Source organism: Pezoporus wallicus, unplaced genomic scaffold (assembly GCF_028554395.1).
Source record: "Pezoporus wallicus isolate ANWC-B61680 ecotype Strahan unplaced genomic scaffold, APGP_CSIRO_Pwel_v1 contig_6354, whole genome shotgun sequence".
Taxonomy (NCBI): Eukaryota; Metazoa; Chordata; class Aves; order Psittaciformes; family Psittacidae; genus Pezoporus; species Pezoporus wallicus.
The window spans coordinates 3237494-3251894 of NW_026638688.1; the positions used below are offsets into that span (position 1 = coordinate 3237494).

The 14401-nt window shown below is 51.6% G+C and overlaps 1 protein-coding gene across 2 annotated transcripts in view; it reads right to left on the bottom strand.

Moving 5' to 3' along the window:
- LARP1 (La ribonucleoprotein 1, translational regulator) overlaps positions 1 to 10681 on the bottom strand; it is a 39954-nt gene extending 29273 nt beyond the window's left edge. The window contains exon 1 of one of the 2 annotated variants that reach the window (XM_057412086.1): positions 10284 to 10681. In XM_057412086.1, the coding sequence (XP_057268069.1) occupies positions 10284 to 10629 (346 nt within the window). In that variant the 5' untranslated portion in view covers positions 10630 to 10681. The remainder of the gene's footprint in view (positions 1 to 10283) is intronic. The other variant, XM_057412084.1, reaches the window with a different exon arrangement.
- Positions 10682 to 14401: the final 3720 nt, after the last annotated feature.

Here is a 14401-nt window from a genome sequence, read left to right on the forward strand (position 1 = left end):
ACTGCCGTACCTTAATGCTGATGTTCGCTCTCCTCCAGACAGAAGGGGAGCATAGCTGACCAAACGGGGCTGTGACTCAGGCTTGAATACGCACTCACCAGCGGGACCAGCGCTGCACCCAGCAAAAGCACCTTTCTGAGATCCACTTGCAAGAGGGCTCAGGTCTCTTGTCCAAGCACCAGAGGTGCTGATAGGGTTCTGGGGAATGCATCTGGTCAGCCTGACCAGAAAACACGAGTGCTCTCCAAACAGACAGTCCTGTGAATCCAACACTCGTGTATGCGCAGGCACACAAGGAATAGCTGTAAGGTCACTGCTGTTTTTTCTCCCATGCACTTATCAGTGCTTGCACTGGAGAGAACAAACACTGGTTGTTCCCTCCTGTTAACCCCTTCTCCCCACATCTCCGAAACAGAGAAGCAGCAAAGAGCTGCCGCTCCAAGCATGAGTCCTGACACTCCTATTCACACACCCAACAAAAAGCTGCAGAGAAAGTACAAGCACCTTAAAAGAGCTTGACTGCTGTTCCCATGAAGCCTCTCTGCCTCTCACATCCTTTAATCAGCAGTAACTCTGAAGTGACACTGCTGGAAGTCTCCAGTCTTCCAGAAGGCCAATCCTTACATGAGTCTGGGCCCAATGATCACATTCACCTTCCTTTAAGCTACTGGATATTGAATGAGCAAGAAAATTTCAGGAATGATCCAGCAAAATTAAGGTGTTTTGGAGACTCTTGTTGAAATCCAGGAACCACTTTGGTGTGGCCCAGAAGCCAACTAGATCCCACGCTATGGAAACCAATACAAGATGGCATTTCCTTCTGACAGGGCTATCACACCCCGTGCTGCAACACATGCACATCAAGGGCAGGCAGGCCCAGACACCACAGCAAAGCAATGCTTGAGGACAGCTCAATAAGCAATAGGCAGGATACATCCTTCTCCATTGCTGTAGCCAGAAATCCAGCCTCTCCATGAAAGAGGATCTCCCCCACCTCCTCAAAAGCAGCAGTATCAAGGGCTTGCCCTGTAATGTCAGGCAGGGATGCCATAAACCCCTGTGAGAAACCCCAGGAACTAAAAACTGCAAAGTGTTCTTCACCTTAGGGCTGCAGGCAGCAGGCCAAGCAGGGGATCTGTAGGATGCACAAAGCAGCACAGTGAAGACAACATAATTAAATCCCTTAACTGAATTAGAAATCATCAGACTCACAGTCTGAGATGTTCCTCTGCTCTGGTCCAGGTTATCTGGTTGGTTTCAAACACACAGCTTTTCCAGTCATTCTCCAAACTCCATCTTCGCTTGGTTCCACTTCTCTGCTGATAACTACACCAACTCAGATTTCAGCTCCAGCTCAAGTTAGGAGGGCTGTCTGTCTGTCATCTGCCACCTCTTTTCCAAATCATCCTCAGCTGTACTTACTAATTTTTCATTTTAAAAACATGGGTCACCTACTGCAAATTCCCTGCACAGCGTGCAAGTGTCCTATCTGTCGTTCTCCAATGAAAAACAGGGGCACTACAAGAGTTCCTGGGATGGAGAAGCCAAAACAAATCAGTCCCCCTTTTGCTAAGCTCAGTGCAAGACCCTCTGCAATGGCAGAGGATTTCTGCGCACTCGGAAGATGTGTTAGATTATATTAGGTATTCCCCCCAGCTCTCAAGGTTTAGCTGGAAGATGGGAAGTGAAACTTAATGCGATTACAGCCAGCAAAGCCTCATGCTTTGTCATCTGAGCACACGGTGGAGTCACCTCCATGATTCGCTTTTCTGTCTTGCTGGGTGGGATCTTGTGCACAAACACCCTGCCAGTTCTGTTTCACTCAGCTCACTTTCAAGAACAATTTGGGGATGTGTTACTCCACATTTCAGCATCTGCTGCTACAGTCAGCGTCACACATACTGGTGTCACTCTTAACTATTCACTCCGCTTTTACTTGCCTCCTTGCAGAGCCTTGTATCTGACTTGTCAACATGAGCCCGTCTGGAGGTACAGGTAGTAAAGTGCTTCAGTCACTCCTTTACACTTCTCTTTGTGTGCTACATGAAGCCAAGAGCATTGCTATTTATTACAGTCAAGCATACTATTTTCAGCAGGCTTGTTTTGTGAGGCTGGGATAGCTGACAGAGACACTGCTCCTGAGCTATGTGGACTTTGTGATGATTTGGAAGGGCTACAGTAAAGATATAAAATTACTGTCATGAGAATCCTAAGTGCCCTGCAGGAATAAACTCTGCTTCTCTTCCAACATTTAATACAAAAAATGGAAGCTCTGACCTTGGAGAATCTGAAGAAATTAATTTCCTGTATGAAGTGAAATGAATGTTGGCTTATCACACTCTGAGTGTTGCTTATTCTCGCTATTTCATTCCATCACTAGCTTCATCATCTGTAAGTGCACAAAGCAAATACACTGGTAACTAACATTTGGTAAATTGAGAATCACTCATCTACATCACTGACCAGAAGCTTTCAAAAGCAGAGTTATAAAACAAGGAAGAATAATAATAGCAGAATGATTTAGTGTGAAAGCTGAAAATACACTACAAATAATCTGCTTAGAGACTAAGTATTTAGTGATGTACCCACTTTCTGGCAGCACCTCCGAGTTACCAGGCAGGTAAAACATCAATCTCCCCACACACCTTTTGTCTTACTTTCCCATCAGGAAAACTCTACCCTTTCTTCATTTTTGTGGCTTTTCCAATTTCATACTTGTTTTCCCACATATTTAGTCAGGAAAAAACCTCACCTCTTTCTCTGTTTCAGACTTACTTACAACCTAACTTACCCACCCTGAAACCCCTCTGTTCCCTCCACATGTGCATCCAGCAGGCAAGTCAAGAAACTCAAGTGACTGCCAGGAAAGCAGAAGAGATAAGCAGCCCCCCTGCGCCCTCCCTCCTGCTGGCGGATCCCTTCCAGCACGCAGCCATGCCCTGCAGACTGCAGAGTCACTCTGCAGAAGCTCGGCACACGCTGCCGCTCAGCTGGAAAAACGTGCTCAGCAGTGTGCAGGGGATGGACTCTGCTCCCTCCCTCCGCCCCCCCCAAGGCTGTACCCCCATACCTGGGAAGGGAAGAGTGGAGCAGCACCGGGCTCCCACATGTGTGCAGCCCCCCATGGGATTACACAGCCCCTCCGGGGCATGCAGTGGGAAGGACACGCAGCACACTTCTGTCCCTCCGTCCACCTTCCCAATCACGGTTCAACTCTGGCATGTGTATCAAGGACACGTGAGGTTCACAAGCCCCATGCGAGCCCCTGTTTCTCCCCATTGCCCCCTCTGACTATTGTGCTCATCGTCACCAAGGGATCTCTGCACAGCCTGATGGAGACCAAACAAGTAACGCCATAGGGCACCAGAGATGCTTTTCCTCCAGGACTTTCCTTCTGGAGCTGGGATGCTTTTCCTGGGCCACTCTGGGGAGTAAAAAATGGAGAGAAGCACCTGCAGGCATGTGGCCAGGTCATGGGCCAGCTCTGCCTGCTAAAGCAGCAAACTGCAGACCTGCTCCCAGCCACTTCAAGTGGTGCCCGGCAGGAAGTGAACGCACTTCCCGGGAGCACAGGTTGAGGCAAGCTGCACCCGCCAGCACATTGTGCCACATGTGCTCTGGAGAGAACCAGAGTGCCATTTCCTACATCAAGGGCTCCTGTGTCACCTCTAAGTGCCACCAGAGCCACACTGAGAAGCACTGACACCTCAGTCACACCAAAAACCACCTCTGTTGGCCATTCCTAAAGCAAATGGAGGCTTCCACCTGACCTGCTGTGCCAGAGCATCCACCACGGTCATCTCCCACAGATGGTCAGCCCCAAGCTATCCACAACAGAGATGTCTACCAGCCCTTCTGACCTATAAAGGAACAGGATGACTCAAACCCAAAAGAACAGAAATAAAATCACAACCACACAGAGTGCTGAAGCCTGTACAGTGCTGCAGCACATAGAAGCGTCGAGGCAAGCTGCTGCTCCTAAGTCAGCTTTGCTCCAGAAGGACACTGAAGGTAAACCACTGATAATGCAGGCATTAGATCAGCCAGTTCACAGCCCTTCCTCCTGCTCCTTGCTTGTCACAGCAGAATATCCCCAGCACACGTAGCTCTAATGCTGCAGGAAAAGCTCTGGATCGAGTGTCACACCAACGCTGGGCTGGATGACTTGCTAAGGATGGCTCCAGCAGCTTAACCAGCACCATCAACCCAGTGCAATACTGAAACCAGAAGAGCTGAAACCAACACATCACACGCTAATTTACTCAGAAAAAGCAATCCACACACAATCAGTCCACAGAAGCCCCCCTAAACCACAGCACAATGCATACTGTGATAGAGAAAAGTTCAGTGAGGAGGATCTTCTGGGAACCTGCAATTACAGGATGAACCTGTGCTTAGAAACATGTTGCCACTTGACTTGACCACCCTTCCCACAACCCTTCCTGAAAAAGAGAGGTGTACCGTGTGCAGTATAAGGATTACCATCAACAAACCTATTTTCACCAAATGCTTTGTGCCAGTTTTTACCCCATGTGCACACCCACTTCCCCTTCCAGCCAAGCAACCCAGACCGACCCTGACCCAGGACTCTCCCCAGAGTCTGGTAACTGATTTATTCAAGGCCAAATTCAGTTCCCATTTGTTCTGGTCACCAATTACTGTTGCCTAAATACACAAGTAGCTGCTTTGAGTTCTCACAGCACTGCATTAACTTCTTCAAAGCCCTTCTTTTACCTCTCCTCTGACCCGCTCAAGTCATGTAGCTGTATCATTTGCTACTAGATATTCAGATTAGCCAGTTGTTTCAATGCAAAGGGGTAAGTCTCCCAACTCCACTCAGAGATCACTAACAAGGACCTGGACCTGGCAGAGTGAGTTTGGAACTGAAGCATGGTCTCAAGTAAAGAAAAGGACATGCAGAGCTGGCCATGTCGGAGACCACATCCATAGAGTACCCAGAGCTTTACCCAAGCCCAGGACATGACTTCTTGCCCATGCAAAGCTCTACCTAGACAGCATTATCACCGTGAAAGAGCCCAGCGGGTATGACCATGGCAGCACCACTTCTTTCCCTGAGCTCTTGCGCACACAGCAAGCCAGGGATTGACAAAGCCAGCAGCATGGAGACTTAAGACCTTGGCAGGAAGTCAGCATTGGTTCGGGGGCCAAGATGACCAGAGGATAAATAACATTTTAAAGACCAGAATGTAAATGCATATTGTGGTTGGGAATGAACAAAGCTCACCACCCCCAACTGGACTTACAGTAAGAGCAGAGCAAAAAGCCTTCTATCGGTTATCTGCCGGATCTACAGCAAGGCCATGTACCTCCATTCACCTGGTTACTGAGGTGAAAGCAGAGCTCCTCCAAGAGGTGCACCACCATAAAGGCCACCACAATCCCCTGGCACTATTCAAGTATGTTTCAGTTTTCATTGAGATCCTTTGGTTTTTTAAACCCTTGCTATTTGCAGATGTAGTAACTGAAGGATTAAAACATTCAACCTGCTCTGCACAGCACGGCTTTGTACCAAAATAGTCCTTGTTTAGCCAAACAAGCACTACCACTGAGGTGGTGTTCGAGATTCGTTCCAAAGTAGTGTCAAGCATGCAAAGAGTAACCTAACTCTATCCAAGCTGGCATTTGGCATTCCCCTCAGGATAATTTCACACTATTTGAATGCAGCAAAAAGATCAGGTGTCATAATTAGGGAGGGAGACCAGAGCACTGCAGTCCCAGTGCCCCCATTCCCAGCCCTGCTTTTTGCACTTGATTTGTCTTCATGTATAACCCAAGTTCTTCTGCTGCTCAGGCCAGCGATCCCAGATGCAGCCCTGGTGAAAACCCCCATGGCATCACAGGTAATAAGCAGCTTAAAAGAAGAGGTGTGAGGGTAAGGAGGTGATTGGTGACAATCCTCCAGCGATGCCTTGGACCTGGCAATCTGGAACAGGAGGTCACAGCAGAAGCGAGTGTTGAAGCCAAGCAACCAGGGCCAGTGAGTCAGCTCTCAGGAGCTGCACTGCATTCCCCAGCCTTCCCGAAACAAACAGTGCAGAACAGGGCAAAGGTCCAGCACAAAGCTGAAGGGCAAAGGTATGTGGGGGAGGGAAAATACTAAGCTTCACAGTTTTTTGGAGCAGTGAGTTCCAGTTACCCTCATCCTCCCCAACAAGATGGGAAGTTACTCAAACCCAAGGTATGGGATCCAAAGAGTATTTCAGAGAGGAAACCTGGGGCAGTAGGGGTGTGGGGAAGGACTCCTGCTGCGATAGAAGCTCTGTTGCAATAGCCAGGAGAGCTCCACAATTACATGCCACGACAGAGCTAGAATTGCCCAACACTTTGGAAATAGGTGTGTGCAGCACTACCGAGCTGGATACCCAAAGCAGGCAGATGCACGCATCTATTCTGAAGGAAAAGAAATGCCAAAAGTAAAATAAGCTTCCCATACATCTTATCTCCTGTACTGAAGGCTGGTTTCAAGGAAAGCCCTATGGGCAGTTAAGTCAGTGAAGGGTGAGGAGCCAACAACACATCTTTCCCTGCTTTCTCCTCAGTTCTGGTAGCCAACCCAGCCTCTGCTCTGCCATAAAGCAACACATGCTCTCACTGAACAATAGTCAGCGAGCCTCTGGTGCTTGCTGCTAGGAACTAAGGTGTGCCTTCTGGAAAGTACTGCTTATCCACCCAGTGCATTTGCCAAACGACAAGCAAGAAACTCTACTCAAGAAATGAAAACACCTCCTGCATCTCCACTAGGAAATATGCCATTTTCTCCTGGCTGAGTCTTTGCAATGAGAACACAAAAGTTAGCGCAGGCAAAGCTCAGCAATCACAGTGCTAGGCATTAAAACGGAGTGTTCTTATTTCCAAGATATAAATGGCTTTAAAAATTAAGAAGTGCCAAGTGCCTTGATGCAACGTTTCTTGAACTAAATCCAGCAGGTTTTCAAAACGGGGTGCTGTTAACACCTGCCTGCACCAACGCTTGCATCAGCACCAGCCCTGGTGCAGGGCACAGTGGAGCAGTCCAACATGTTCCAGAAGGTTGAGCTGTCTTAACTGCAAGCCACTCTGCTCTAGAGAAAAAACTGAGAAAATACTTTGAATTTGGTTTATAGCCAAAAAGTGCAAAGCTGTTTTTGCCAGAAGATGTTTCCTCTGCTGCTGCAGACACACACGCTGCCATCATGCCTTCGCCAGTCAGGCTGCTGGCTGCATTTATTTACATGATAAGAAGAGAGCATGCAACAACCAAGGGACAGAGGACAGACCTCATTCCTAGATCATTAGAGAGTAAACACAAGGCATCATCACCAGCTCTGCCAACGTCCCTCACAAGCACTAAGCAGTGTCCAGTGCAAACCTTGCCATAGAGGACAAGACCACGAGTTTTCTCAGCACTCAAAGGACCCCAACTCTGAAACACACACAAACAGAAACGTAACACACATCTTGTCAAGACAGCACGAAAATCTTCTGCTGTGCCACTCCAGCTGAGCCTCAGCTGAACAGCACCAGTTGTCTAACTCGATCTAATAGTTGCTCCACTTAACTGCCACGCCGCTGTGCTTTTGGAAGGAGGGGTTAAGCAGCAAGGAGAGGCTTCGCTTCAACAGTCCTTCCTGAAAAAGCAGAAGCATTGACTCAAACACCCAATTACAGACCTCACTGACAACCTTGAGCGTAAACGCCACAGCAACTAGGCAAGACACCAGCTTCTGAAGATAAACCCTAACTCATCAAATTCCCCAGTCCCTGCATCAGCCCCCAATGCATTCAACTTCCCCAGCTGCAGACTCAAACAGCTCAGAACAGCCAGAGGTAGATTTGTTAAGCTCTTCCCCATCCATATTCTGACACAGCAGAAACTCATAAAGATCCTGAAGGTGCCTGTGTTTTCTGTGGGCCAGAGCTCAATGCTCAAGCACCAGTTCCAACACAGACCATTAGAGAAAGGATGAACACCTAAGGAATAGGTCTCGTCCATAAAATCTGCTCTATGGGTCTATAATTAAATAATCATTATTAAAAAAAAGAGGGTTTTCAAAGCCTGTAAAACAGGCCTTTATCTTTACAGATACTAAGCTCCTTGGTCTTCTCACTCACTGAGGGCTGGAAACATTTAGCATCTCCAGCACACAAGCACTGCTGGATCATGAGGATGGTTTACTAAGCTCTGCTGAAAAACCAAAAGCATCCAGCAGTGACTTCCTGGAGTTTAAAAGCTCTCAGTTTACTTCAAGTGTACAAAGGACTCACTTTTTTTAGGCCATCCTCCCAGAGGTCACTGCAACACAACAACTCACCTCACCAGCACCATCTTTCGCACTAACTCAAGTTCCAGATCTTGGTTTCTGTAAGCATCTGCCAAAACAAATCCTCTACCTGAAGCAGTGAACACCCAATGGGAGCCTGTGAACTGTACAAGAAGGTTCTTGGGCGAAGGGCCACCAGGCAAGGTCAGCTGCCAACCTGCCTCTCATGGGAGATCACCAGCCGTGTTTGTTTTATGCATTCTCCCTTTTGCTAACCAACAGGTAGCAAAAGAAACAATGCCCCAAGAGAAGAGAGCCAAGTAGCAGCGTCTGGGGCATGGCAGGATCCAGTCACAGCTTCCAAGCGTCCCAAAACATACTACTAACCAACTCCATTATTTAAACACCTTCAGGAACATCGAGATGGACCCAAGAAAACTCCTGAGTGTTGCAGCATTACGCCATTGCCCTACCACAGGGTGGACATGCTACTGACACACTCCCTCCCTCATAAAGTCATCTCAAGAGTTGGCAGGGCCCCTTCCTCATGCTGGGCAGACTGTTCTGCTTGCTTTGAAGAGTCACCCACTTCTGCGATGAGCACTGGAACAAATCTGGAAGCACCTTAGATATGAGCCTTAAACAGGCACATTTAACTACGTGTTTTTGCATGTTTTCATTTATTTCTAAGGATTTTTACTCAAAAAGGCAGCACAATGGAGGGCAGCTTCCACACAAAGAAGTGATTTGATCAGTTTTGTGTCATACAGCAGATGTGGACAGCAATGCTGCCCTGGATTTCCTTAGGCTTTGCTTATGGTGGTGCGTACAATGACAAACCGAAACAATCTGAACACAGACTTCTAACTGACACAATTAACTTCTCCTCTATACTCCCTATTGAGGTGACAGCTTTCCAGGTGGAAACTGCCAAGCTGTCCTTCTTCCAAAGATCGACACCTCTGACGAATCATCACGCTAGGCAGTAAGAGTTCTTGCAAAACACCAGCACATACAGTAACTGGGAATCTGATGTCATATCTGGCAGCGCGATTTTACAGTTAACAGAAGAAGGAAGGAAAAACGCCGATTCCTTCCCAAACAAGCCCCTAGTGAAAACTTCTGTTTTCCCCTCTTTGCACCGATTCACTCGAGCCAGGTAGGAGCGATGCCCTCCAGCACCTACCCCAACTTCCCAGCAAATGGTGCTCAGCAATTCCAGCCTCTGCTGACGACAGCAGAGGGTTGCAAACGCGATTTGGACAGCGTCGCCCCGTCGCTACCGTTGGAGCCGCGTGGGGAAGCAAAGGACCAGCGTCCACTTAGGGGTACCCCCCCCCTTCCCCAAGCCATGCAGTTTCCATTGCCGACCCCACCATCAACACCCAATGCACGGGCGCGCCGGAGCAGAGCCGTGCTCGGCCGCAGCCCCCGGCCCCGCCGCCATGAGTCGGCAGAGAAAGGCGGCGAGGCCTGCGCGCCGGGGGCGAGCCGCCGCACACGTGGGCAGCGCCAGGCCGCGGTGAAGGGAAGCAGCGGCACCACCGGGGCCGGGCCCCGCTCCCGGGGGAAGCCGCTCGCTGGCCGTGCCCAGAGAAGAGACCACGTTGCGCTGCGGCGGAATGCTGGGAGCTGGAAGGGGGGGCACCGCGTGCCCGCCAACAGGCCCCGGGTCCGTCCCCCCCCCGCCCTCCGCCGCCTCATGGCCGCTGCCCGGGCCGCGCTCCCCTCCCCCGCACACGCGCTCCTCGCCTCATGGCCACGGACGGCGCCGCCGCTTCCGACTTCCACCGACCGGCACCCCCCCCCCCCCAACCGAACCCCGCCGCGCTGCCCTCACGCCGGCCGCGGCCCCGCTGCCCGGCCAGGCCGCAGGCGCCGTCCCCACACCGTGTGCCGCATGGCGCGGCCGGCCGGGGCGCGGTCGGCGGCGCAGCCAACCACCCTCCCCCCCCACCACACACACACACACACACACACACACACTCCTCCGTTTCCCCGGCTCCAACCGCCGGCACTCACCTGGAGGCGACTGCCCATTGACCGCGGGCGCGGCGGCGTTCTTCGTCCAGGGGTTCACCTTGGGCGGCGGGGCCTCGATGAACTCCCGGCGTCCCGCTCCGCCCGCCTCGCCGCCGTCCTCCGCCTCGCCGCCGGCCCTCAGCAGGCTCTCCTTCTCCTGGTTGTTGCTCTCCTCTTTCTGCTGCTTAGCGCTGGGCGGCCGCGGCGCCGCGAGGCCGCCGTCGGGGCCCATGGGCGGCTCGCCCTTCTCCCGGCTGCCGTCCTGCGGCGGCTTCAGCACCAGGGCGCGCTCCTCGCCGGGCAGCAGAGGGGCGCCGGGCAGCAGCGCCTCCACCTGCGTCGCCATCTGCGCGCACCCGACGGGGACCTCCCCGCGCCCCGCTGCCCCCCCGGGGACCGGGCCCCTTCCCGTTCCCGTTCCCCCACCCTCCGCTGGGCTTCACCACGGGGCTGCCGTCGGGGAGAGCCCCGCGATGCGCTGCTACAGAAACACGGGGTGGGGGGTGTGGAGGGGGGGGGGGCAACGGGGGTGTTGCTGCGGGATCAACCCGGCGCAGAGGGATGAGAGTGGCCTCGGGTACCCGCACCCGGGGGTAGCGAACCAATGGAAGGACCGGGAAAGGAGCCTGTGTGTGACCGAGGGAGATGACTCTGTCATGGGGAAACCCCATCCGGTGTCCTCAGCCCGGCATAGCACATGGGGCGCCATCCGAGGAGGTTAAAATCTGAGGCTGGTGGGATGGGCAATGGGATGTCACCCACCCGTCATCGCCGCTAACACCTTTGGTACTTGACCCCTATTTCTTATAGCTATCAAGACGGAGAGCCCAAACCCCGCTGGTTGTATTTATAACACACTTCTCAAACGCAGACTCCGCTGCTGATACAGTTTTAGTGCAACCCTTCCAGTTCTCAGTGGCCCTTGGTGCTTTTTCTGTTCTGATTAAGCCTCTCCCAGCCTTTTCCCTCTACCAGTGACCATACCACTCTGCTTCTTACCAGAAAGGTTTACTTGGGAGCCCCTTGGTGTGTCCTGCAGCCCTGGGGATACATATGTCCAAAGCCCAGCAGTGTGACAAGGCACTAAAGATGTTGGTTCACGAAGGATGAAAAGCTGATTTCCCAGCGGAGCTGTTAGAAGGAAAGAACAGGGTGAGAGACAGACAAAGCTCAGCACTCCTTTTGGAAAAGCAGCAGCGTCAAGGGTCTGGCAGGTCTGCAGAGGGAGTCTCAGGCTGTCAAGGATGCTCTGCTGGGACCATTGCTGCTCACATGTCCCTTGGTACCCAACCCTTGAGTGCTGCAACCTCAGGGATCACCAGTGTGTGCTGCATCCAAATTACATATAAGAATTTGGACAGTGAAATTACAAAAGGAATCATAGAATCCCAGACTGGTTTGGGTTGGAAAGGACCTCAAAGCTCATCCAGTTCCAACCCCCTGCCACGGGCAGGGACACCTTCCACTAGAGCAGCTTGCTCCAAGCCCTGTCCAGCCTGGCCTTGAACACTGCCAGGGATGGGGCAGCCACAGCTTCTCTGAGCACCCTGTGCCAGCGCCTCAGCACCCTCACAGGGAAGAGCTTCTGCCTAAGAGCTCATCTCAGTCTCCCCTCTGGCAGGTTAAAGCCATTCCCCTTGGCCTGTCCCTACAGGCCCTTGTCCAAAGCCCCTCTCCAGGTTTCTTGTATCCCCTTTAGGCACTGGAGCTGCTCTTAGGTCTCCCGGGAGCCTTCTCTTCTCCAGGCTGACCCAGCCCAGCTCTCTCAGCCTGGCTCCAGAGCAGAGCTGTTCCAGCCCTTTCAGCATCTCCATGCCCTCCTCTGGACTCACTCCAACAGCTCCACATCTCTCCTGTGTTGTTGCCCACAGAGCTGGATACAGGACTGCAGAGGAGTCTCATGAGAGCAGAGCTGAAGTGGAGAATCACCTTCCTCAGCCTGCTGATCGTGTTCCTTTTGACACAGCCCAGGATACAGCTGGCTTTCTGAGCTGCAGTCACAGTTTAGAGGAAGTTTATAACTCCAGAAGAGCAGGCCAGTGTCCTGGCTGGCTGGCTGAACACCCAGAGAGGATGCTCTGACACCAGAATTACAGTAACACCAGCGACATCCTGTACTGCATATAGCCCAATGATCTGCTCCTCACAAGCACAGCCCAGGGGCTACACAATTCCCACCAGCTCGGGCCACCTTCCTGCTAGCCATGCTCACACCTTCACCCTCTTGAGGAGCCCTTAGTGGGGAGTACAGCCTGTTGCTGGTTGAGGATGGTGTCTGTAGCTGGGGGACATGCAGCTCAATGGATTTCCTGTCCTGTTCCCCATTCCTGCTGCTTGGTCCCTTTGGGATGCTCTTCCACCTGCCATGTGAGTGGGATGGGGCCCCTGGTGAGAGCCAAACTGGCTCTGGAGCTGCCAGGCAGGAGGGAGGTGGGTGAGCCTCAGTGGACAGCCAGGCCAAACCTTGGCAGAGCTTTCAGTGATAGAAAAGAGATGCATGGGCAAAGGGGGAGAAAGGGAAATGTCCGTGTAAGCTTTCCAGATCCGCCACAGGATCAAACTGCCTTGGCTGGCCAGCTCTCAAACACCCATCCTTCACTTGAAGGGAAGCTGGGTCTATCAAACTCCACACACCCCAGTGCTCCTCTGCTGGACTCATTTTCTCCTGCTCTGACCACATCTCCAGCACTGGGATATTCTGCTCCTCAGGTCCAACAACTTGCAGAGAAGCAGCAAAAAAGTCACCACTTTTCCGCAGCACGTTTCACTGGTAAATAATCCACCTTTGCCTTCCCCAAATTCAATGAAAGCACCTAATCATCACCCTCAAGCCTGCTTCTCCGCTGCATCCCTTGTCCCACATGTGTCCCCAGGCCCGCCTGGCTCACACCAAGCTCTGAGTGCTGCCTCCCAGCCCTGTGCTGGCCGCGCAGGCTCCAAGGAAGCAGTCTCCAGGGAAACTCCGCTGGCAAGCAGTGATTTGGGCAGGAGCTCCCACCTCCCTTGCTCCATGCACAGCAGCTTATTTCTCCATGACTGAAGCGTGGCTTGCATATTTATCACAGATGCCTGGATGCTTTGACACTGGCCTGGAGGTCTAAAGATGCTTCGATGGCAGCTGCTAACGTCTTTGAGCATCTCTGGGTCTTGCTTGGCCCTCAGTATCCCCAGTTTCTCCTTTTTTAATCCAGCTTTTAACCTCTCCTTACTCCAGGTTTTTAACCACCAAGCTCACACCCCTGCTCTAGGGAAAGGGGCCCTGCACAAAAGCACAACACACGGACAGAGAAACAAATTCTCTGCTTCTCCTGCGAGGGCAAGGGGATGAGAACACAGTAAGTGCTCATGGACAGTCCCATAGGCTTGTTCTATCTGTAGCTCTGTGATCCAGAGGGATGAAAGATACTCAGTGGCTCTAAGATAAATGCGTTTGGACCCTCCTAGCGAAGCATATGAACAATCAGCATGAAGATGGAATGCATTCACACTAATAGGTAATTTTCAACCTGCGTAATAAAACAGCAGACACTAACGAGTTCCATTATAACCCCATTAAAAAGTGCTTTCACATAGCAGGGCTCCACAGCCCTGGGGCTTGGGCTCCGAAGTTTGACCCTGCAGCCAGCTGAAGGCACCGTGCTGCTCAGGGCACTCATGCCACATGTGGGGTGGGAACCAGCTCCCATCAGCTTTGTATGGAGCCACTTGCCCTTTGCTGCTTCCACCCATCTGCTGCTACTGGGAAGTGATGCTGCAAATGTGTTTGTGTCCAGAGTGCACCCCATGGATTTTCCTGCTTATTATTAAGCTGTTCCTGCTTTTACTTATTAGGAAGTAAGATTGAAATGAGAATAAATATCCCATAATAGAAAAATCTGCTATGCAGGTTTTGCATGTTTTTTAATGATACAGAGCTACTTTTATCACAGAATCATAGAATCCCAGACTGGTTTGGGTTGGAAAGGACCTTAAAGCTCATCCAGTCCCAGCCCCCTGCCATGGGCAGGGACACCATCCACTAGAGCAGGTTGCTTCAAACCCCATCCAATGTGGCCTTGAATACCCTCACAGGGAAGAACTTCTGCCTAATGTCTAATCTGAATCTACCTTCTTTCAGT